Source organism: Pristiophorus japonicus, chromosome 3 (assembly GCF_044704955.1).
Source record: "Pristiophorus japonicus isolate sPriJap1 chromosome 3, sPriJap1.hap1, whole genome shotgun sequence".
Classification (NCBI taxonomy): Eukaryota; Metazoa; Chordata; class Chondrichthyes; family Pristiophoridae; genus Pristiophorus; species Pristiophorus japonicus.
In genome coordinates this window covers 88,117,466-88,142,437 of record NC_091979.1, presented here as the reverse complement: position 1 = coordinate 88,142,437, position 24,972 = coordinate 88,117,466, and the positions used below count along the sequence as shown (strand labels likewise).

Here is a 24,972-nt window from a genome sequence, read left to right as displayed (position 1 = left end):
CCCTTTAAATTTTCCCAGCAGCTTTACCAACACATTATTCACATTTCCATGTCTGAGCCACTTTGCACAGGAAGTGTATTTTAATTATTTAAATGAGGTAGCTTCACAAACACAGCAACGATTGAACTCCTCAATGTAGATGTGCTGCAGTCCCATTACAACTAATTCTTTTCACATGCCATCAACCTGCCATCAAATAATAAAAAGATATTGTAAATGCTCACATTTTATAGATACCCAATTAATTTTAATCATATTTGTAATTTCTCCATGGTCGAAGCTGCTAAAATTGAAAACTGAAAAGGAAGTTTTAGCAAGACAACTTATCAGATGTATTCTTTTTTAGTTTAACAAAAATAATCTTCAGCAATATCCATGGGAAAATGCACGAGTCATACGACTACTGTTCATTCAGCTTGCTCCAGATTCCAATGAGTTTTTGATCTTGTCAGTCAATTTATAAATTTCAAAAACACAAATAAATTATAGCACTCGGTGGAAATAATATGCGGCCCAAATGATAAAAAAAACTTTTTTTTTTTTTAAAAAGTGACTAAATCTTCATCCAGATACTACATTTTGGATAATAGCCATGGTGTTAAATTACTTAAAATGTTAATTTGAATTATTAATTTTATATGTTACTCTGGATAGCAACATCACAATTGAAAGACAAAATTGAAGAAAACTTTATTTATCATGTAGAAAAGGTCAATGAAACAGTTCGTTTTAACAGAAAATAGGCTAGTCTGCAGCTGGTTCTTACATCATTTCTCCCACAGGCTGACCTATTGAAAAGTTTATACAACAGAAAACTCACATTAAAAAGGGCTCTTTTTTCAAGCACATAAATCACACTTTCTCAGTGGAACAACCATGAGTGAAGACTTCTGTGGAAATAGTAGTGTATGCACGTACAAATACTGTAAGGTGTCTGCATTTCTTGAGGTTAGAGATAACAAAAGTCCTCACATTATGATGTTAAAAAATCTTTTGAAAGAAAGAAAATGAATACCTTAGCTGTAAAAAAAAAATTGCACAATATGCAAATTTGCCATTCTACAAAAAAATATTTGACTTCAAATTGACACTTCGGTAAAAAATTATTTCCTTACTACAATGTTCTGGTGATGTGCAAGCATTTTTAAACCGCATGGCAAGAAAGTGGGCAGATAACAAAATATTTAATATTAATCTTTAACACGCCATTATAAAAAATGGGGACACGGCTGTCAGAAACAGGCTTCATTTTAATTTCAAAAACTAGTAAAGCCAGTTCTCAATCAGGCACCATTCATGGGTTGGAATTATAAATTACATTGGAAATGGGTCCACATATTCTGACCAAATAATTTTTATAGCAAAGCCGATTCTGACAATCAACCATAAAGACTAGAATGCCAGATTTGTAAGAAAATAACCAAGTAATGATTTGGTAACAGTGAAGAATGTCAGTTTCACTGATAAAGTACATTTAATATTAATGTATTCTGTACTAAATTACAATATTGAACCACAAAACTCAATTTAGGTGATCATTTGTAGTATTTGAGGAAACAATGAAATATTTTTAAGTGATTTCAAAATATTTTAAGAAAGCTTGATATTTAAACTGCATTGTGCAAAGCGATGCTGGTTGTACTAACACACTGCAGCCATGTACTTTCACACACAATATCCATCGACAGATTCTAAAACAATTAAATAATGCACTTGTCTGGATCTGCACATTTGCAGTCTTTTCTTTAAATATTACGAAAACAATCTCTTTCGCTGCTAGTTTTGGTGTTCATTATCATTTGAAGAATCAATCTCTTGGCAAAATATTGTGCTTCAATACTCATGGCATGCAATGAACTGTACTATCACATTAATGACAATCACTCGTTGAGCAGAGAACATTTTCTTATGAATCTCTCCCTTGAGGGATGTAGCTTTCAGTCATGCCATATTGATTTTTTTTTGATAATCCTGCCATTAAGAGAAGCGCACAATGAAACACTGATTCCACATGTACGAACTGGATATCTGGTAGAGCAGCATCAATCTAACCATCCAATTCCACCGACGGTCTTTTCTTGGTCTGAGGCACAATGCACATTATCACAAATACTTTTTCACAGTCCTGGTGTTCGTCCTGAGCCCACACTGCATTTATTATTCACAAATTTCAGATGGATGATGGCTTCGTAGATTAAAGTGTAATTCGAGCACAGTGGTGTTTCAGTTTGCAGGGCAGCACTCCCTTGTTGAGTTGGTAAAACTCCACAAGCTGGATAAGATCAGTAAATTTGGTTTGACCCTCATCCAGGGAATAATACAATTCTCCATCTTCTTCTAGCTGCATTGATTACATAGCAGTTATGAAACAGTTCCAATGAGGTTGTATGCATACAACACAGTTTCTGTATTATTATTCAATCTGTTATTTTATATTCTTTCATACTTGTATTTCTGCAGTAACTTCAATGAAATACTTACCAGTGATGAAAGGACAAGGCTTTTTTTTGCACAAAGAATGCATCTAAACCAATTGTATAGAATTATACACAGTCCCACCATTTCTCGTGTTCACACACATCACAAACAGTCACCTATATTGGACAAATGGAGCTGACCATTTGTCATTACCTTAGCTGTCAACAACAAAGGCGTCGTTTAAAACATATTAAGCACGACGGCTATTTTGTGCAGTTTAGTAAAGCTCTGCTGATTTCAAGCAAAGTCAGGTCTTTAGGCAGTTTCAATCAGCTGTCTCACATAGGTGCTCACCGTGCAAACAGCTGATAAAGATTTCATGCAGCTTCAATCAGCTGTTTGCACAGTTAACATCTACAGGAGTTATTTCATTGCTACAATCTTTATAGCGGGTAAATCGCATTCACACAATATAGGTTTTTATATTTCAACATCAAACCTTTTTCAGCATTATTCAATTTTTTTTTCCAAACTCTGGTCATTGTTGCCTGTACAAGAGGGGTTTGGCAACATAAACTAAATGGTACAATTTTAAAGAGGGTGCAGGAACACAGATCTGGGGGTGTACATACACACGTCTTTGAAGGTGGCAGGACAAGGTGAGAAGGCTGTAAAGGCATCCGGTTTCTTGGCTTTATAAATCGAGGCAGTGTACAAAAGAAACTTTTTCTAAATCTTTACTGGTTAGGACCAAGCTGGAGTATTGTGGCCATTTCTTGTGCCACACTTCGGGAAGGATGTCAAGGCCTTCAAGAAGATGCAGAGAAGATTTACTAGAATGGTACCAGGGATGAAAGACTTCAGTTATATCAAGACACGAGAGAAACTGAAGTTATTTTCCTTGGAGCAAAGAAGGATAAGGGGAGATTTGATAGTGGTGAGCAAAATCATGAAGGCTTTGGATGGCATAAATAAGGAGAAACTGATTCCATTGACGGAGGAATCGCTAACCAGAGGACACAGATTTAAGGTAATTGGGAAAAGAACTAGAAGTGACAAAGAAAAAAAATATTTATCCAGTGAGCTATGATGATCTGGAATGCATTACCCGAAAGGGTGATGGAAGCATATTCAATAATAACTTTGAAAAGGGAATTGGATAAATACTTGAATGGGAAAAATTTGCAGAGAAGTGGGACTAATTTGATAGCTCTTACAAAGAGCCAGCACAGGCACAATGGGCAGAATAACTTCCTTCTGTGCTGCATCAATCTACGATATGCATGCAAAAATATTAGACAGCCATGCTAGAGGACAAATTCGCTACTAGGTATTTGTTATAATGAATTATTCCAAGATTATTAAATTGTTGAGGGACATGATAGTCAAACAGTTACACAGCTTCATGAACACAAATATACTTCCAATCACTTGCAATTAAAAAAAAACAATTCTTAACAAGGCTAGTTCATATCAAACAAAAAGGGACAAATAGTTATTCCATAAAATGTTCAGTGACACAGGGCAGCTATAAATGAACATTTAGGTTGTAATTTCTTCATTTGTGAAAGGATAATATGGCAAGTTTTACAAACCCCAAAGAAATACCTGTCCCTTGCCCTTTCCCAACTGATTTTGTTGCAATAAACACAGTAATTTATTATCCACAAACATTGTAAGCTTTCTATGAACCTACCTTGTGTTTTTTTCTCTCTAACTTTCAGCATATTTCTGGTGCATAATCGGGGCAAGGAACTTGTGGCAGGAAAATCAAGCAGAAGCAGTTTGTGTGGGTATTCCATCTTAAACTTGTCTTCCTTCCCCCTTCCCAGCGCTCTCTTGCACTTCTCGGCCCTTGCTTGCTGAGTTCCAAATGCCCGCATTGACACATAATTGTCAAGTTTAATTAGCAATTTCCAGAGCTGGGAAATATTTTAGCAGCTACTTCCTTCACCCCACATGCCATGAGCTGTATAGGACGCAAGTTCTGCCTTTCTTTCACCTATTCTAATGCTTCTCCTTGGTACAATATGAGGACCAGTATCACAAGAGCTGGTTTGCTGCTCATGGTCCACAAAAGTATCTGGGACTCAGGAGGCTCTCCTCATGGCAGCATGAGTTTGGCAGGGAGGCATTGCTGGCTGTATCGATGAACCTGGTTTCTGGGCAGCCTGGTGTGCTTCCCACTGGCATGGTGCTCTAAGGGAGAAAGATGGAGGCAGATAGCCCTTGTGTTTCCAGATCAGGAACAAATCTTTTTCCATTGGCATATAAATGACAACTCATCATGTGGAAATTCACCCCAATGAGTACAGTAGAAATAGTCAAGTCCAGAAAGGCAGATTTTGGGGGAAAACTAAGGAGTCTGGACTTAACAGCACAGCAACAGGAGGAAATCAAGAAAGCAAAGTAGATATTGTTTAAAAATGCTACACAGTACAGAAACGTTTTACCTAGTGCAGTGTAACAGAGGAAAAAGGCTGGTGTTGAAGTAATGAGAAATAAAGTTAAAAGAAACAAAGAAATTGTTCTTGAAATATAAAGCTACTGGTATCGTGTCCTGAAATGAGTACAACAACAAAGTAAATTTCTATAAATATATTCACAGTTGGCAGGTAAAATGGAAACAGTGTGGCCATTGAAAGACCCCAAAGGTGACATGGCATCAATTGACCTATGTTAAATCAATTATTTATAGTATTCATGGAGCAGATCATGGGGAACCTCCCCATCAAAGTTGATTTTTTGGTGTGGGGTGTGGTGGAATAGTAAAATAAATAGATCCTTAAGGAATCATTAGAAAGGAGCAGTACCAAAAGATGGGCAATAAATGCTGGCCTTGCCAGCAACGTCCACATCCCCAGAACGAATTTTTTAAAAAAGATTGAAAAATAGTTAACAGAACAATCTTTAAAAAAGGGGCTCAGGTACAAATCGAGAGAAAGCATCCTGAAAGGGAATAATACAACTCTAGATAGGTATAATATGGTAGAAGTCAGCACAGATTTATGGGAGGTAGATGTTGCCCGACATTTACTGGAGCCATTCAATTAAATGATGAACCAGCTTACAATATAAATTCTGTGGTCGAGATGCATTTAGAATTCAGAAAGGCTTTTGACACTGTGCCACAGAGGCTATTCGTTCATAAGTCTGAAACAGAATGAAGGGTCTGAGGTGGATTGAAAGTTGACTAAATTAGGGAAAGCAAAGGGTTGTTGTCGATGGAAGTGCATTGATAGGACAAAGGATCACATGGAATGCAACAGCAGTCTGTGCTGGGGCCATCGCTGTGGCAGTGTATATACAAATGATCTGGTGCTGGAATAGACACAAGGTAGTCTCTGACAAGATTTGGAGGTGAGGGTTCAAACAATAGCAAACAGGTAAGCCAAACATAAAAGTAATTTGGATAGATTGGAATGATGAGTGGCAATTGGCATTTAGCGTGAACAAATGCAAAGTAATGGGATGAGAGAGGGGAAAGAGAGAGCAAATATAAACTAAATGACTCCTGGCTACAGGCACAACACAAGAGAGAGACAAAGATTTTGGTAGATAATCCAATGAAAACTACAGCGCAGTAAAATAAAACTTACTGGATCCTGGGGTATACAGCCACAGGTTAGAGCACACATTTCAGAATATGGCCACATTTCAATTTTGGTTGCAATACTAGAAGGATAACCAGCACTGGAGCCATGATAGTAAAGGGTAACCAAACTCGTACCTAATTTAGAATATCAGATCGATGAGGAGAGATAGAAGAACCTAGGATTGTATACTTTGGAAAAGAGAAGGCTTGTGCGAGATATTAAATAAAAAGTTAAAAAGAATTGGAGAGATAGTTGAGAGAGTTGGTATTTAAAGATACAGTATGAAATTTGACACTGGTCATGTGAATTGCAGTATTTTTTGTTGTATACTTTTCTATATTATTATGTAACATCTTATTTTCCTTCTAATAAACTTACACAAATAGTTCCCACACTGCACTTGGCAACTATCAAGCATGCAAAGCCTTTGTACAAGTCCAAGTATTAGTTGTACTGTATCTACTTCCAGATATGGAAACTCTTGTTTTCATATTAGCTGAATGTGGTGTCCCATCACCCGAGTGCCATTCAGGGTAATCCATGCCCTACACAGCCACGTGTTCCTTAGCAGTTAGCACCCATCTTTTCAAAGCTGCATCCATTACGACCTCTGGCAACTACTGAAATCCTTGGGACAAACAACATATTGATGGCTGCAAGGTGCAGTTTGCAGAATTAACTGAGAATCCATGACAGCTAAAGAGAAAGAAGTTTTATTTTTTCCAAAATCCTCCCATTAACCAAAATATCACTTTAAAATGACAATGTGTCATGTTGCAATGTATTATCAAGCACATGCCAATAATCTCAAGTATGAATAATTACTACAGAATTTTTTTCTCCCAACTACTTACCGGAACAATCTGAAAATGTCTTATCTTCTGACAATGGCACAGTGACAAAACAAAACTTTTCAGATTACTTCGACTGTCCCGCAGTAAAAACATCCTACATGGGGTGAAAAGGAGGAGGAAAAAAAATCTATATATGCATTAAGTTGTTTGCACACTATTGTTTAATTGAAACTTGGCTTTATTTACTAGACTTTTAAGCAATGAGTTTTGAGGCAAATTCCTCATAACTCAAGATCTTTAACATATCAGATGAAACAAGCCAATAACAAAGCTTCACAATATATTTAGAAAAGAGAGGCAGACAATTGGAATAGTGCACTTTACTGAAGTAATTGTAGGTCTCATCCGTTAACCTTAACTTGATGCTCGCCCCACCTAACTCAACTGCTCAATTAACCTTCCTAGCCTCTATGCTTGCCAACATTGTTAATTTGTAATTTAGTTCCTTTAATGTAGAAAATATTCAAAGATGCTTTGCAGAAAAAAATGGAGTGGCCAAGCTTTTACAGGAGGGTTAGCAGAAGTAACTGAAAGCTTGGCTAAAGAGATATGGTTTGAGAAGGCTTGTTAAAGAAGGAAGGAAGGTGTATTTAGGGAAGCAAGGGTCAAGAGAAGGGCTGAAGTAGCTGAAGGCTCGACATAAAGGTAGAGCGAAGGAGGGGCAGGAAGTGAAAGAACTTTCAGTCAAGACACTATTTCCTTTTCAAAATCATTATCACCCCCTCCTTAAAACACCCACCCTTGACCAGTCTACCCTCTCCAAGGTTCTTGAACATTTTACAACTTCTCAACTTTATGCCCATCTCCAAACCCCTCCCTTGTTGAATCTCTTTCCATTTTATGCCTCTCAGAGACCATCTTGATCAAAGTCATCAGTATTATTTTCTGTGACTGCAGCAAGTTATGCCGCATGGTCTTCCTCGACTTCTCCTTGGTATGTTAACACAGTAAATCAGGTCATCCTCCTCCATCAACTCATTTATTCAGCTTCCTGGGACTGCCCTGGTTTCAATGCAGCCATTGCATCTCCAAAAATGGCTTTTTCTCCCCCCCAGGTCACCACTGGAGTTCCACAAGAATATATCCTCAGTCCCTTTTTCCTCATTTACATGCTACCGCTGGTATCATCCATAGGCTGTGTTCGAGCTTTCATACATATAGTGATATCCTGTAGTACCAGCTGTATCTATTCACAGCTTCCTCAAATGCTAAGACCACCTCTGTATTGACAGACTGCCTGCCATTAAGTTTTGGAAAAGTTAGAATTATTTCCAATTAAATATCAAACAGAATCTTCCGATTCAGCTACCATACACAGTGGTCTTCCAGGACGACATATTGGTCACAGGTCGGGACACCGCCGAGCACCTACAAAACCTGGAGGAGGTCCTCCAGCGACTGGATTGCGTAGGGCTGCGGCTGAAAAGGTCGAAATGCGTCTTCATGGAGTTTTTGGGAAGAAAGATCGCGGCGGACGGCATTCGGCCCACAGACGCCAAGACAGAGGCTATCAGGAACGTGCCCAGGCCACAGAGCTGCGGTCGTTCCTGGAACTCCTCAACTATTTTGGTAGCTTCCTACCAGGGTTAAGCACCCTCTTAGAGCCCCTACATGTGTTATTGCGCAAAGATGAGAACTGGGTATGGGGGAAATAAACAAGTAATTGCTTTTGAGAAAGCCAGAAACATTTTATGCTCCAACAAGCTGCTTGTATTGTATAACCCATGTAAAAGACTTGTGCTAGCATGTAACGCATCGTAGTACGGAGTCGGGTGTGTATTACAAGCTAACGTTGTGGGGAAGTTGCAACCTGTCGCCTATGCTTCCAAGAGCTTGTCTAAGGCCGAGAGGGCCTACAGCATGATTGAGAAAGAGGCATTAGCGTGTGTGTTCGGGGTAAAGAAAATGCATCAGTACCTGTTTGGCCTCAAATTTGAGCTGGAAACCGATCACAAGCCCCTCACATCCCTGTTTGCTGAAAACAAAGGGATAAATACTAATGCCTCAGCCCGCATACAAAAGTGGGCACTCATGCTATCATCATATAACTATACCATTCGCCACAGGCCAGATACCGAGAACTGTGCGGATGCTCTCAGTCGGCTACCATTGCCCACCATGGGGGTGGAAATGGCGCAGCCTGCAAACGTTATGGTGGCGCAGCCCGCAGACATGTTGATGGTCATGGAAGCATTTGAAAATGATAAATCACCTGTCATGGCCCGCCAGATTAGGATTTGGACCAGCCAAGATCCTCTGCTGTCCCGAGTAAAAAAACTGTGTGCTGCATGGAAGCTGGGCCAGCATCCCCGTTGAAATACAAGAGCCAACCAAGCTGTTCCAGCGGCGTAAGAATGAGCTGTCCAGTCAGGCAGACTGCCTGTTGTGGGGTAACTGCGTAGTGCTACCAAAAAAGGGCAGGGAGACATTCATCTCGGATCTCCACAGCACACACCCAGGTATAGTAATGATGAAAGCGATAGCCAGATCCCACGTGTGGTGGCCAGACATCGACTCTGACTTAGAGTCCTGTGTACGGCAATGCAGCGTATGTGCTCAGTTGAGCAACGCGCCCAGAAAGGCACCACTAAGTTTGTGGTCCTGGGCCTCCAAACCATGGTCGAGGATCCATGTCGACTATGCGGGCCTGGTTCTCGGTAAAATGTTCCTGTTGGTGGCGGATGCTTTTTCAAAATGGATTGAATGTGAAATAATGTCAGGAAGCACTGCCACCATTGAAAGCCTGACACCCATGGCCTGCCTGACATACTGGTCAGTGACAATGGGCCATGTTTCACCAGTGCCGAATTAAAGAATTCATGACCCGCAATGGGGTCAAACATGTCACCTCAGCCCCATTTAAACCAGCTTCCAATGGGCAGGCAGAGCGGGCAGTACAAACCATCAAACAGAGCCTTAAACAAGTCACAGAAGGCTCACTCCAAACCCGCCTGTCCTGAGTACTGCTCAGCTACCGCACGAGACCCCACTCGCTCACAGGGGTGCCCCCGGCTGAGCTACTCATGAAAAGGACACTTAAAACCAGACTCTCGCTGGTTCACTCCAACCTGCATGATCAGGTAGAGAGCAGGCTGCAGCAACAAAATGTAAACGATGGTCACGTCATCGTGTCACAGGAAATTGATCTGAATGACCCTGTGTATGTGCTAAACTATGGACATGGTCCCAAGTGGATCGCGGGCACGGTGATAGCTAAAGAAGTAAATAGGGTGTTTGTAGTCAAACTAGACAATGGACAAATTTGCAGAAAGCACCTGGACTAAACAAAGCTGCGGTTCACAGACTGCCCTGAACAACCCACAGCAGACACCACCTTTTTCGAGCCCACAATACACACCCAAAGGATCAATGACACCACGCCAGAGCAGGAAATCGAACCCATCACACCCAACAGCCCAGCAAGGCCAGGCTCACCTAGCAGCCCTGCAGGGCCAACAACGCGCTAGCCCAGCGAGGGCACAGCCAACGCACCAGAACAGACATTTGTACCGAGGCGGTCCACCAGGGAAAGAAAGGCTCCCGACCGCCTCACCTTGTAAATAGTTTTCACTTTGACATTGGTGGGGGGAGGGGGGGGGGGCAGTGATGTTGTGTATCTGTAAAGCATGCACTCCCATGTTCCGCCACCAGGGTGCTCATCCCCTGAAGTCCCAAGGGATCCCAGAATCCCTTGGGAGCACTGTATATAAGCCAGCCCCCCAAGGCCTGTTCCTCACTCTGGAGTGTCTTATTGAAGACTGAGGTCACTGTTACTTTAACCCCCCTGTGTGTAGCCTCATCTGTGTTAGGAACACAATACTCCACTCCATTACAAATGACAGAGACTTCTGCTGTCTCAGCCATTTTTTCTGGAACTCCCTCCATAAACCCCTTTGCATTTCTACTTCTCTCTCCATCTTTAAAAACTTCCTAAAAATCCAGTTCTTCAACCAAACCTTGGACAAAGACTTGCCATCTATTTTTCTCGTTTGCGTAGTGTCTTGAAACAACCTTTTGTGATAAAAGTGAATGAATGCAAATGTTGTTGCAATGCTCAAAGTACAACGCAAGTCTGTAGAAGATGGCATAGTGTTTCCTTTGAGATCTTTACATGACTCAAGAGTTCAAAAATAAAAGTAAATTTAAGATTTGGTGATAGTGGATTAAGTTCATTATTCTTTCATTTCTGGAAACAGAGTTTCAATCCAGAGCAGACTGATGGGATTCAAACATCCTTTCTTCTCTGACTGCCAGATTTCTGTTATGAATTAATTTTTTTGGTCTAAGTCTAGCTCTTCGTAGCCATGACCCCACAGTGTAGAATACTCACAATCTGGTTCATTAAGAAAAAGCTACAGGACTTGAGTGGGAAGTGAAAAAAATCTCATTGGTATGATTAGACCGTGGCTCTGATGGAAGTGTTAAGGCAGATTGCTGATGCAGAATAGGGGTGTCTTATTCGGTTCCTGCTTGTATTGTGTTTGATGCAAGATTGCTTGATGCAGAGACTGGGTAATCAAAATAGAAACACATCACTTTCCTCAGCACTGAAATGCTTCACTTTGAACACGATAATTTCCCCCCCACTCCCCACAAAAAGCAAATAATTGTTAAGTCTTGTATGGGAATAGGAATTTCATATTTCTCTGCTATCAAACGAGTTTCCCCAGCACCTGGCTTCTGATGGCTTGAAATTCATTGATAGCCAAGGACACCCGCATATCTGCCTTCAATGCCACTTGACTGGCCCAAAGCCAAATGTCAATTGGTCGAGGGAAAGCATAAAGTCTAAATGCTTGTTTCTTGCAAACCCCCCAAGGGACTATTTTCAATGCTAGTCTCTAGACTTAAGCAGTCAAATATAAAAATTGCATTTTTCAAATCACTTTCATTTAATATCAAAAAGCAAAGCTATTGGATGGTTTCTTTCTGATTGAGACACACAATAAGGAAAAAGTTTCAAGTACTTTTAATTCTGCTGAGCACAAGCTACCTAACAGTTTTGTTAATAGAGTTCTGCAATTTTTCTGTAGCTATTCCAACCCGCAAATATTATGGCATTTATTTTAAAGTGGCAACAATGGCAAAAGCATCCAATTTCTACAGATAAACCCCTGATAACCAGTTTATTAAATGTTAATGCTTAAAAAAAAAATTTTATTTGGAGGGCCCAGAGGATACATTTATCATCGCATCGTACCAAAAATAGTGGAGAACCAAGGAGCTAATAAGAGTGAAGAACTGAAAGTAATTAGTATCAGTGGAGAAAAAGTACTCCAGAATCTAATGGGATTAAAAGCCGGTTGGCCGATATCCCAAGCTTCTAAAAGAGGTGGCTGTTGAGATACACAAGAACATAATAGGAACAGGAGTAGGCCATACTGCCACTCAAGCCTGCTCTGCCATTCAATAAGATCATGGCTGATCCGATCATGGACTCAGCTCCACTTGCCCGCCTGTTCCCCATAACCCCTTATCGTTTAAGAAACTGTCTATTTCTGCCTTAAATTTATTCAATGTCGCAGCTTCCACAGCTCTCTGAGGCAGCGAATTCCACAGATTTACAACCCTCAGAGAAAAAAATTCTCCTCATCTCTGTTTTAAATGGATGGCCCCTTATTCTAAGATTATGCCCTCTAATTCTAGTCTTCCCCATCAGTGGAAACATCCTCTCTGCATCCACCTTGTCGAGCCCCTTTGTAATCTTATACGTTTCGATAAGATCACCTCTCATTCTTCTGAATTCCAATGAGTAGAGGCCCAACCTACTCAACTTTTCCTCATAAGTCAACCCCCTCATCCCCGGAATCAACCTAGTGAACCTTTTCTGAACTGCCTCCAAAGCAAGTATATCCTTTCGTAAATATGGAAACCAAAACTGCACGCAGTATTCCAGGTGTGGCCTCATATATAGCTGTAGTGTGACCTTATATAGCTGTAGCAAGACTTCCCTGCTTTTTTCTCCATCCCCTTTGCAATAAAGACCAAGATGCCATTGGCCTTCCTGACCACTTGCTGTAATTGCATACTCTCCTTTTGCGTTTCATGCACAAGTACCCCCAGGTCCCGCTGTACTGCAGCACTTTGCAATCTTTTTCCATTTAAATAACAACTTGCTCCTTAATTTTTTTCTGCCAAAGTGCATGACCTCACACTTTCCAACATTATACTCCATCTGCCAACTTTTTGCCCACTCACTTAGCCTGTCTATGTCCTAGTGATAGTGGATGCAATGGTTGCGATCTTCCAAAATTCCCTAGATTCTAGAACGGTCCCAGTGGATTGGAAGGTAGCAAATGTAACCCCACTGTTCAGGAAAGGAGAGAGAAAGAAAAAAGGGAACGATAGGCCAGTTAGTTGGAATCCATTATTAAGAAAGTGGTAACAGGGCACTTGGAAAATCATATGATTAGGCAGAATCAACATGGTTTTATGAAAGGGAAATAATGTTTGCAAATGTATTAGCTTTTGTGAGGATGTAACTAGCAGGGTAGAGAAAGGGGAACTTTTGGATTTCCAAAAAGCATGCGATAAGGTATCACAAAAAGTTGCTGTGCAAGAGAAGGGCTCATAGGGTTGGGGTTAATATATTAACATGGATAGAGGTTTGGTTAACGGACAGAAAATAGAGAGTAGGAATAAACAGATCAAGTAACTAGTGGGGTGCCGCAAGGATTAGTGTTTGGGCCTCAGCTACTTATAATTTATATGAATGACGTAATGTGCAATGTATCCAAGTTTGCTGACTACACAAAGCTAGGTGGGAAGGTAAGCTGCGAGGAGGATATAAAGAGCCTGCAAAGGGATATAGACAGGTTAGGTGAGTGGGCAGTAAAGTGGCAGATGGAGCATAATGTGGGGAAATGTGAGGTTATTCACTTTGGTAGGAAGAATAGAAAAACAATTTTTTTTTAAATGGTGAGAAACTATTAAATGTTGGTGTTCAGAGGTTTAGGTGTCCTTGTACAGAACAAAGTTAGCATGCAGGTACAGCAGTCAATTAGGAAGGCAAATGGCATGTTAGTCTTTATTGCAAGTGGGTTGGTATACAAGAGCAGGGAAGTCTTTCTACAATTGTACAGGGCTTTGGTGAGACCACACCTGGAGTACTATGCACAGTTTTGAAGGATATATATGCCTTATGAGGTGGTGCAACAAAGGTTCACTAGATTTATCCCTGGGATGAGAGGGTTGTCCCATGAGAGATCTAGTAAATTTGGCCTATACTCTTTGGAGTTTAGAATAGGAAGTGATCTCATTGAAACATACAAGAATCTGAGGAGGATTGACAGGATAGATGTGGAGAGGTTGTTTTCCCTGGCTGGAGAGTCCAGAACAAGGGGACATAGTCTTAAGGATAAGGGGTCGGCCATTTAAGACTGAGATGAGGAGGAGTTTCTTCACTCAAAGGGTTGTGAATCTTTGGAATTCTTTACCCGAAAGGACTGAGTCATTTAGTACATTCAAGGCTGAGATAGATTGATTTTTGGACTCTAGGGGAATCAAGGGATATGGGTATCAGACGGGAAAGTAGAGTTGAGGTCGAAGATCAGCTATGATCTTATTGAATGGCTGAGCAGGCTCGAAGGGCCATATGGCCTTCTTCTGCTCCTGATTCTTTTGTTATTATGTGAATGTTTTAATCAAGAGACAGGACAAGTGTCAGTCCACAACACCAATAATGTGAACCCCATTAAAATGGCAATGCAGTGAAACAAAACTTGTTATCTTCTATTAAATGACACACACACAAAAAAAGTCATTTAGAAGTGGAGAACTGAATGATGACAAAGGAGAAATAATTCAATTCAAGACTTCAACACAATCACAGTAGTAGATTGATTTTATTGTGTAAAGCCGATTCAGAAGGTTGAATCTCACACGATTATGTTAATATTTTACTTAACTATCTAAATTTTGAAGACTTAGCTCCAAAAAGGCATAAAGCCCAGTGTCAGAAGCTTTAAGCAAAAGCAATCACAAATGTAACTGAAATAGAAATACTTGCTCGTTTCAAGATGAACATTTTTCCAAATTCAAACTAGCTGGAAACACTTGGCTATAATTTTACAAATATTAGTTTTTGCAGTGAATTATGGAATAATGCCAACTAATTATAACATTCCTTTAAAAATTATGCTTACCCATCCACTAGACCTTGTTGTCCTATCAGTTTTTGAGCTTCATCTCTGGTGATTCGGTGATGAAACCATAGCTGCATCCTGTGAATGGCTAAATTATAAAGGCAAAATAGAATTCCTAAATGGCATACCCAAGTTGTTATTTTTATACTAATTTCATGTCTCAAAAGTAAGTTGTTCCATCATAATCACAATATAATTGGCAAAGACTTGAATGTTTGAATTTCAGCAAATAGTCTCCAGTTCTTAAATACTGATTCACTATTGCCCATTGTTTTAAGAGCATCAGCAAACATTTTTCATTTAAAATTAAGCAAAACCAATAATTTGTTTGGCTTATACAATGATTTTTTGCAGCGCAAAGTACATATTGAAACAACCTTGGCATGGAGTAGTGCTCTGCGACGTGGTTGGACTTCCATATGCGTTCAAACGATGACAGCTTCTCCTCTGTTTTTATAAGAATTTAAATGAAAAAATATCAATTTCATTCTTACTATCCATTATTAAACATATTTAATCTGAATTTCAAGTATAAATTGACTTGTATGCTAACCCTTTGCAAATTTACCTCAGAAAGCAGTTTCAGTGGATCCTGTCATCATTTGCTTATAACAATTAAAATATGCATTCCAAAAACCACAACCACCTGGCACTAATCATTTCTAGTGATTAGTGCAATTTGATTCTCGATCACTTCTGTGGTAGTTCCCCAGTGTTGAACATTTTTTTTTCCAATTGCAGCACATGAATGGTAATAGGCTGCTAAATATTCTTAAATTGGTCCAAACTGGTTAACTGCAAAGGATCATGTGAATGGTTCAGTTATTGCATGACTGAGCAGTGGTGCTCAATTTTCACCAATCAGATGAACAGTTTTCTATTCAAAATTGGATTAAGAGTAATAAAAGGAGCAAATTAAGACTACCATTCTGAGCAGCAGATCAGAGGAGAAAGGTTGAGCAGCGATTTAAGAATGAACTTGCATTTTCATGGTAAGAAAAGCTATTGTAGATGCTGGAAATCTGAAAACAAAACTAGAAAAAACTAAATATTCAAGCAGGTCAGGAAGTCCTCAGGAAGGATCTCAGACTCAAGGGGCTGTATGTTAGGCTTTTCTGTTTTCGGGCTGAAAACGGAGACAGGCCGGAAAGTTACCAGTCGGGAATAGTCTGCGCTTTGGTAAGGAATTTTTCCCATCTGGGCAGCGCGAAGGAAAGCGTTGTACACTGAGGCACAAAAATGGGAAACTCGCGAACTAAAGTGCCGGGCTGTGTGCGCTCAGAGGCCTGGGGGCTGGGGGGAAACCTTTAATAAAACCACACAAAAACGTTCCTAAAACATTGCACACGCCACCACAATATAAGTTGCTGAAAAAAATTGAGCGAACAAACACCCGCACTTAACTTTGGAGGACTTGGCCTTCCTCAGCATGGCTGGACCACTCTGATTTCACAGGTGGTCATTGTGGGCATTCTTCCGGTCGGACGGAACTGGCAAATGGCTAAACTACTGCCGGTGTCGCAACGGGAAGTGTTGCATACCTGACGGCGCTCTTCCCTGGTGGTGCTGCTGAGCGCTGCCGCAAAAACGGACTGGAGGATCGTGAAGGGGCGCAGGAGACCTGATTGCCGCCTTTCACACTGCTCTGGGGCAAAACCCGGAGCACAAAGGACCGGAAAATCCAGCCCGAGATGTCAACTGATTGTTTTGCATTTATATAATGCCTGAGCAAAGCTCTCAAATGTACCATAGCACTCCACATCTAATGAACCACTTTGAAGAGGAATCACTTTATGTAGACCAAGCAGCTGTTTAAATTGCTGCTGAGTGCTCAGCAGCATTGCTTAATAATATATTACACATTATAGATCATGAAACAACAGCACACATCAGGAATTGCTATATTTGGTTATACTGGTCAGTCAATTATATTGATCCTTTGGGGGCTAATGACCAAATCAATCACTATAAAAAGAATTCCATTGGACAGTTGGTAATTAAAATGTAGTTACAATGGATTAATTGTAGGAAAGGAAGTTAATGGACAGAAATAATGATGCACTTCAAATTATTCTCTGAATTCTTTTCTGTATCACCAAGTTAAAAAAATACGAGAGTTTTTGTTGGCTAATGTTCAAGGCTTTACCCGCCATGCCAACCCTTCCTCAGCAGCAACTGTAAGCGCCTCTGTGGGGTTTTCAATTACTCTTCCTTTGTGTCCAGAGAAATCCATAGCTACCAGTGAATTTTCTGAGATGCTCCTCTGAGGACAAAATAAATTCTTTCAAAAATAATTTGGTACAGTTTAAAATAAAACAGTTTTTAAACAAGTCAATGTCTGAATAATCCATAAGTAATAATCATTCAGGCATCATTAATAAGTCAAAATTCAAAAGACAGCACAGCTTCAAAATAGAAACACCTATTAGTTCATAAATATTCTTACTGAGTACATTGGAAAGAAAAGATTGCATTTTCACTGGTGAAAAAACTGCAAAATAGAATATATAGATGGCTTTGTTACCATTACAGTAGTGTTGCGGTTTGGTACTGTATAACAACCTTGAGTTTAACTTCCATATTTGGTTTTGGTTTTGATATTTACAAAAGGATATACTTGCTTTGGAGGCAGTTCAGAGAAGGTTCACGAGGTTGATTCCAAAGATGAGGGGGTTGACTTATGAGGAAAGGTGGAGTAGGTTGGGCCTCTACTCATTGGAAATCAGAAGAATGAGAGGTGATCTTATCGAAACGTATAAGATTATGAGGGGGCTTGACAAGGTGGATGCAGAGGATGTTTCCACTGATGGGGGAGACTAGAACTTGAGGTCATGATCTTAGAATAAGGGGCCGCCCATTTAAAACAGATGAGGAGAAATTTATTTTCAGAGGTTTGTAAATCTGTGGAATTCGCTGCCTCAGAGAACTGTGGAAGCTGGGACATTGAATAAATTTAAGAAAAAAATAGACAGTTTCTTAAACGATAAGGGGATAAGGGGTCATGGGGAGTGGGCAGGGAAGTGGAGCCGAGTCCATGATCGGATCAGCCATGATCTTATTGAATGGCGGAGCAGGCTCGAGGGGCCGTATGGCCTACTCCTGTTCCTATTTCTTATGTTCTTATGTTCTTATGTTCCTCAGTTGTTAAACTGAATTCAATAAAATCTAATTTGTATTTGAGAAAGCTACTGGATTGTCATAAGAACCGATTTACTCATGTCCTTTAGGAAGGAAACCTGCAATCACTATCTGTTCTGACCTGCACTTGACTCCAGTCCAATGCTCTGTTTTTAACAATACTTTTTGGAGTGGCCCAGCAAGCCACTCTGATGACAATGCAACTAAATGAGGTCTTACCACCATTACGCGCAGCTCCAGAACCTTTAAAGATTATAAATTTTATAGGAGGTCAATGGCAAACTTAAATGGACAGTAGCATTGGGCATTTGTGAAGAAACTATCAAGGTTATGCTACAGAAATTGAAATATTAGAGCCTTTTGGACTCTGGCTCAATGCATTGCACAGTGTATTACGGAGCCAAACAAACTAGGAACGTTCTAAATTTTATCACGGATCTGTGCTGAGTGAACTGTGGTGATTGCAGGATGCTAAAATTAGTCTCAGCACTCAGGCTAGGGAAGGAGATAAGGAAAGGCATTCCATTTAGTAGGGGAGGGGGGACTGGTAAGGGTGGGGGGGGGGGGGGGTGGGGGTGAGGAATGGAGAGAAAGAGAAAAGAAATTACCACCTAGTATTAATGAAATGCAATTGTGTAATCGGACTAAATCAAGTAAAATTCCAGTAATCAACTGGAGAAGCCTTGTGGAAGTAAATTTAAAAGAAAAGAATTTCTAAACTGCACTAAAGGCAAGAATATCGCACACATTCAATTTATCCAATGTAATCCTCAGTGCTAAGTATTATTTCATGAATACATGAAAGATATAGTTTTACATGATACTGCCATAGTGTATAAAAGAACAAAGACCAAGTGGTGGATTTTTGAAAAACCTGTACTAAGTGGAAGGATGCAATGGGGCTACACAAGCGTACTGATGTTCAGTATCATGAATGAGATGATCATTGGGTTGATCCCTACTCTAATCTAAGCCATACAAAGTCTTCAGTAACACTACTGCCATTCACACCCACATCTTTCTTATAGTCCAAATCAATGGCCTGGAATTTGCAGTGGGTAATAACAGCGAACGGAGAGTTTGCTGTTATTACCCCTTTGAAACTGATTGCAACTCCAGGATGTAGTGCATGCGCATCCTAACTCTGAAATGCTGAAACATCAAGCCATTCAATACTCGAACACTGGCTGTGCTGTGACCCAATTTTTTTTATATAAAGTTTGTTCATCTGTATTTCAGGTTTACCTTTTCCTCATGTGAGTCCCAAACTTTGTTTTGCTCATTTTTAAAATGTTAGAATCAAAGGAGCTTCTTCACTTCCTGGTTCTCGATCTGTGAGAATTCTGTATTGTGATTGGCTGCTTTGACAGCTTGTTGAGATCACAGCAGCTCGTTTAAGGGATTCACCATTATCTTGCACTGATTTTGACTGCACGTCAAAAAAGCCGAACTTCTTGCCACAGAGATCGCAAGATCTTTGTGAGAAGTTTACTTCAGGGCCAGGGGTGAAAGCTTTTATTTTGCCGCTGACCACAAATTACAGGCTTAAATACTGAATCAACCAGGATTGTGCAGTTTTTTTTTTAAAACTTCATTTCTATTATTAGTTCTGTCACCCAATGCAAACTTTTTTGAAAGACTAGTAATTTCAATTTAGTAAGCTTAGTAATGTGCACAAGTGAGTTGTAAGGAAAGATGTGCAATTAAGTATTTTGATTTGAGTGGAATCATGATTAACCTGCTTCTTCATCTATTCAACAAAATTTGGTAGAATAAAGTTTTGCTCGAGTTCTGTCTCATTGCACTGCAGACTGCCAAATTTCTCTTGTTTGACATAACCCTCATAGCCCCCAAAAAACTTAAATTTTGTTCATATTTGTATTGCACTGGTCTTTGTTGCAAGTGGAGGGCAATGCTGTACCTTTGTTAAAGTTCAAAATTTGGAAACCCTTGAATCATTCAACAATTTCCATTCCATTATAGCAGATCATCTGATTAAGTTGATTAAACAATTAATTCACCTCCACTTTAAAAAAAATACTTGTGCAAGAGCAACATTCTTTTCCAGCTGAGGAGGATGATAATCTGAACCAAGGATTACTAATAACCAGCTGTAGTTTACAGCAAGGCACGATGATGTGCGAACACTACAGCTTCTTTACAAATACCTTAATATAATGCATGTTTTAATAAGTGAAATAGCACAGAAAAAAAAAGCCATCAGTTCTTCATCTTGACCGCCTTCAATTTTTCTAGGCATATTAAAATACAAGAGAACAATTATGCTAGGTAATTTTTGCAATGATGAGATTGGATATTAAATCAAGATGATGCATCTCAATCATCTTTTTTTAAACTGTAAAGTCATACTCTAATTTTCCACATTTTTATGCATTGAACTCCATACCATCGGTGATGAATTCAGTGATGTGAGGCTGCCTCTCCTTTGCTGTGGTATTTTATAATTTTGGTACAGTTGTATTCCATACTGCAAAATAAAAGATTTCTTAAAAAAAACACGAGGGGATAAAATGCATCCAATTAAGATTTAAAACCAGTGTAAGTTGAATAATTCTGTAATAAAGTTAATGGGGAGCGGCAGGGAAGTGGAGCTGAGCCCAAGATCAGATCAGCCACGATTTTATTGAATGGCGGAACAGGCATGCTCCTACTTCTTATGTTAAGAAAAACAAGGTTATTAAATGTAGCAGTATTGCACCTTAAAATAATGCATCTCCACACCATTGATGAACTAAGTAAAAATACAGTAGATTTAATTTTTCAAGCATTTGTATTTCCAAGATGTACAAATTTCTTCAATCTTACAGTATATGCACGACAAGTTAGACATCTATAAAACATAGAAAATAGGTGCAGGAGTAGGCGATTCGGCCCTTCGAGCCATTCAATGAGTTCATGGCTGAGCATGCAACTTCTGTACCCCATTCCTGCTTTCTCACCATACCCCTTGATCCCTCTAGCAGTAAGGACTACATCTAACTCCTTTTTGAATATATTTAGTGAATTGGCCTCAACAACTTTCTGTGTTAGAGAATTCCACAGGTTCACCGCTCTCTGGGTGAAGAAGTTTCTCCTCATCTCGGTCCTAAATGGCTCATCCCTTATCCTTAAGACAGTGACCCCTGGTTCTGGACTTCCCCAACATTGGGAACATTCTTCCTGCATCCAACCTGTCTAAACCCGTCAGAATTTTAAACGTTTCTATGAGATCCCCTCTCATTCTTCTGAACTCCAGTGAATACAAGCCCAATTGATCCAGTCTTTCTTGATATGTCAGTCTGGTGAACCTTCGCTGCACTCCCTCAATAGCATGAATGTCCTTCCTCAAGTTAGGAGACCAAAACTGTACACAATACTCCAGGTGTGGCCTCACCAATGCCCTGTACAACTGTAGTGACACCTCCCTGCCCCTATACTCAAATCCCCTCGCTATGAAGGCCAACATGCCATTTGCTTTCTTAACCGCCTGCTGTACCTGCATGCCAACCTTCAATGACTGATGTACCATGACACCCAGGTCTTGTTGCACCTCCCCTTTTCCTAATTTGTCACCATTCAGATAATAGTCTGTCTCTCTGTTTTTACCACCAAAGTGGATAACCTCACATTTATCCACATTATACTTCATCTGCCATGCATTTGCCCACTCACCTAACCTATCCAAGTCACTCTGCAGTCTCATAGCATCCTCCTCGCAGCTCACACTGCCACTCAACTTCGTGTCATCCGCAAATTTGGAGTTACTATATTTAATCCCCTCATCTAAATCATTAATGTACAATGTAAACAGCTGGAGCCCCAGCACAGAACCTTGCGGTACCCCACTAGTCACTGCCTGCCATTCTGAAAAGTACCCATTTACTCCTACTCTTTGCTTCCTGTCTGCCAACCAGTTCTCAATCCACATCAGCACACTACCCCCAATCCCATGTGCTTTAACTTTGCACATTAATCTCTTGTGTGGGACCTTGTCGAAAGCCTTCTGAAAGTCCAAATACACCACATCAATTGGTTCTCCCTTGTCCACTCTACTGGAAACATCCTCAAAAAATTCAAGATGATTTGTCAACCATGATTTCCCTTTCACAAATCCATGCTGACTTGGACCTATCATGTCACCTCTTTCCAAATGACATCCTTAATAATTGATTCCATCATTTTACCCACTACCGATGTCAGGCTGACCGGTCTATAATTCCCTGTTTTCTCTCCTCATCCTCTTTTTTTCTTTTAAAAGTGGGGTTACATTGGCTACCCTCCACTCCATAGGAACTGATCCAGAGTCAATGGAATGTTGGAAAATGACTGTCAACGCATCCGCCAGTTCCAAGGCCACCTCCTTACGTACTCTGGGATGCAGACCATCAGGCCCTGGGGATTTATCGGCTTTCAATCCCATCAATTTCCTCAACACAATTTCCTGACTAATAAGGATTTCCCCTCAGTTCCTCCTTCTTACTAGACCCACTGACCCCTTTTATATCCGGAAGGCTGTTCGTGTCCTCCTTAGTGAATACCGAACCAAAGTACTTGTTCAATTGGTCTGCCATTTCTTTGTTGCCCGTTATGACTTCCCCTGATTCTGACTGCAGGGGACCTCAGTTTGTCTTTACTATCCTTTTTCTCTTTACATATCTATAGAAGCTTTTGCAGTCCAACTTAACGTTCCCTGCAAGCTTCTTCTCGTACTCTGTTTTCCCTGCCCTAATTAAACCCTTTGTCCTTTAGACCATTAATTTTCCTTTACTCAACCAAACTGAACCATGGTACAGGGGGTGGGTCTGAAGGGACACTACAAACTGTGTGCACCGACTATTCGAATTGGAGAAAGCAACGTAATCTCTTAAATCTGGTTCTGTTACATGTGTTTCTTTTCCCACAATGGTACCATGAAGAAAGTAGTAGAACCAATATATTTGCACCATCCACGGCCCATTCAGATGTAGTCTTGCAGCAGAAATGAGAAGAGCAATGGAATCATGCAAATTAGACGAGCCTAAAATTGGCATGTGGACAGAAAGGACACTCAAAGTTACAAACAAATACACAAATACGTAGGAGATGATACCTAATTACAAAATTCTCAATGCTCATTGCTAACAAAAGCTACATTGCTGAAGTTTCTTTACACAGCATTCAACAATGCTTCCTTGTCATAAGTATTGCAGACATTAAGATGTTGGCACAGAAAAAGCACAGGCCTTTGGGTACATATGGTGGGTGTTAAGCATAAGATCTGGGAAATGTAGAGTCACAGTCTTGCCTCACTTACTGAGAGTTTTATTTCCCCCCTCAGGGGGGCAGGTGGGGGGGGGGGGGTTGGGGGGGTGCCTTGTCTGATCCAGTCTGCCCCAGACATGGTTCTCCAGTCTCAAGAAGTGGGGGCAGGGTGGGGAATTCCAAATGCTGGCTGTTCCCACTTCCCCAACCTTAGCAGGACCTGGTACAAGTGTAGAGATTGCTCACTGAAATGTGGTGTACTGGAGTCCTGAAAGTTGAAAGTGGGATGCAAGGCAGATAAGTGACATGGATACCATTATCATCCTTTCTTTGAAAAAGGGCTGACGGGGCCAAAACAGTTTTTCCAGGTGTGTGGTGGTTGTGGGAGGGGGGGGGGGGGCGGTGAGGGTGAATAGAAGCAGGATGGTAGCAGGGCTCTAGAGTTTCTGGCCTAAGCGGGCTGGTGGACTCATGCTTCTTCAACCACAGTGTGATATCATGAAGAAAGCAGAATGACCCATATCTTTACATCATACTTAGCCCAAAAACCAAAATGTAGCCTTGAAACAAGAAAAGCAACACAATCATGCAAATTGTACAAGCTTAACATTGGCATGCAGGCACAAGCTGCGTCTAGTGTACAGTGGAAGGTTCAATGTTGAACGGCACCAGTGAGCACAATCCCATCATAGGAAATAGGAGGAGTAGGCCATACAGCCCCTCGAGCCTGCTCCGCCATTTAATACGATCATGGCTGATCTGATCATGGACTCGGGTCCACTTCCCTGCCTGCTCTCCATAATCCATTATTCCCTTATCGTTTAAGAAACTGTCTATTTCTGTCTTAAATTCATTCAATGTCCCAGCTTCCACAGCTCTCTGAGACAGCGAATTCCACAGATTTGCAGACCTCAGAAGAAATTTCTCCTCATCAGTTTTAAATGGACAGCCCCTTATTCTAAGATTATGCCCTCTAGTTCTAGTCTCCCCCATCAGTGGAAACATCCTCTCTGCATCCACTCTGTCAAGCCGCCTCATAATCTTATACATTTCGATAAGATCATCTCTCATTCTTCTGAATTCCAATGAGTAGAGGCCCAACCTCCTCAACCTTTCCTCATAAGTCAACCCCCTCAGCTCCAGAATCAACCTTGTGAATCTTCTCTGAACTGCCTCCAAAGCAAGTCTATCCTTTTGTAAATATGGAAACCAAAACTGCACGCAGTATTCCAGGTGTGGCCTCACCAATACCCTGTACAACTGTAGCAAGACTTCCATGCTTTTATACTCCATCCCCTTTGCAAGGGGGTGGAGTATAAAAGCACTTTGCTGTACCTGTATACTAACCTTTTGTGTTTCATGCACAAGTACCTCCAGGTCCAGCTGTACTGCAGCACTTTGCAATCTTTCTTCATTTAAATAATAACTTGTCCAAATACACCACATCCACTGGTTCCCCTTTATGCACCCTGTTTGTTACATCCTCAAAGAACTCCAGCAAATTTGTCAAACATGACTTCCCCTTCATAAATCCATGCTGACTCTGCCTGACCGAATTTTGCTTTTCCAAATGTCCTGCTA

General features: G+C 40.5%; 1 protein-coding gene across 2 annotated transcripts in view; it reads right to left on the bottom strand.

Moving 5' to 3' along the window:
• Positions 1-665: 665 nt before the first annotated feature.
• grb14 (growth factor receptor-bound protein 14) overlaps positions 666-24,972 on the bottom strand; it is a 185,844-nt gene continuing 161,537 nt past the window's right edge. The window contains exons 8-13 of one of the 2 annotated variants that reach the window (XM_070875533.1): positions 20,558-20,638; positions 17,159-17,275; positions 15,390-15,459; positions 15,013-15,100; positions 6,869-6,962; positions 666-2,341 (exon numbers count right to left, since the gene is read on the bottom strand). In XM_070875533.1, coding sequence (XP_070731634.1) covers positions 2,195-2,341; positions 6,869-6,962; positions 15,013-15,100; positions 15,390-15,459; positions 17,159-17,275; positions 20,558-20,638 — 597 coding nt within the window. In that variant the 3' untranslated portion in view covers positions 666-2,194. Of the gene's footprint in view, positions 3,226-6,868; positions 6,963-15,012; positions 15,101-15,389; positions 15,460-17,158; positions 17,276-20,557; positions 20,639-24,972 lie in introns of both variants that reach the window. The other variant, XM_070875534.1, reaches the window with a different exon arrangement.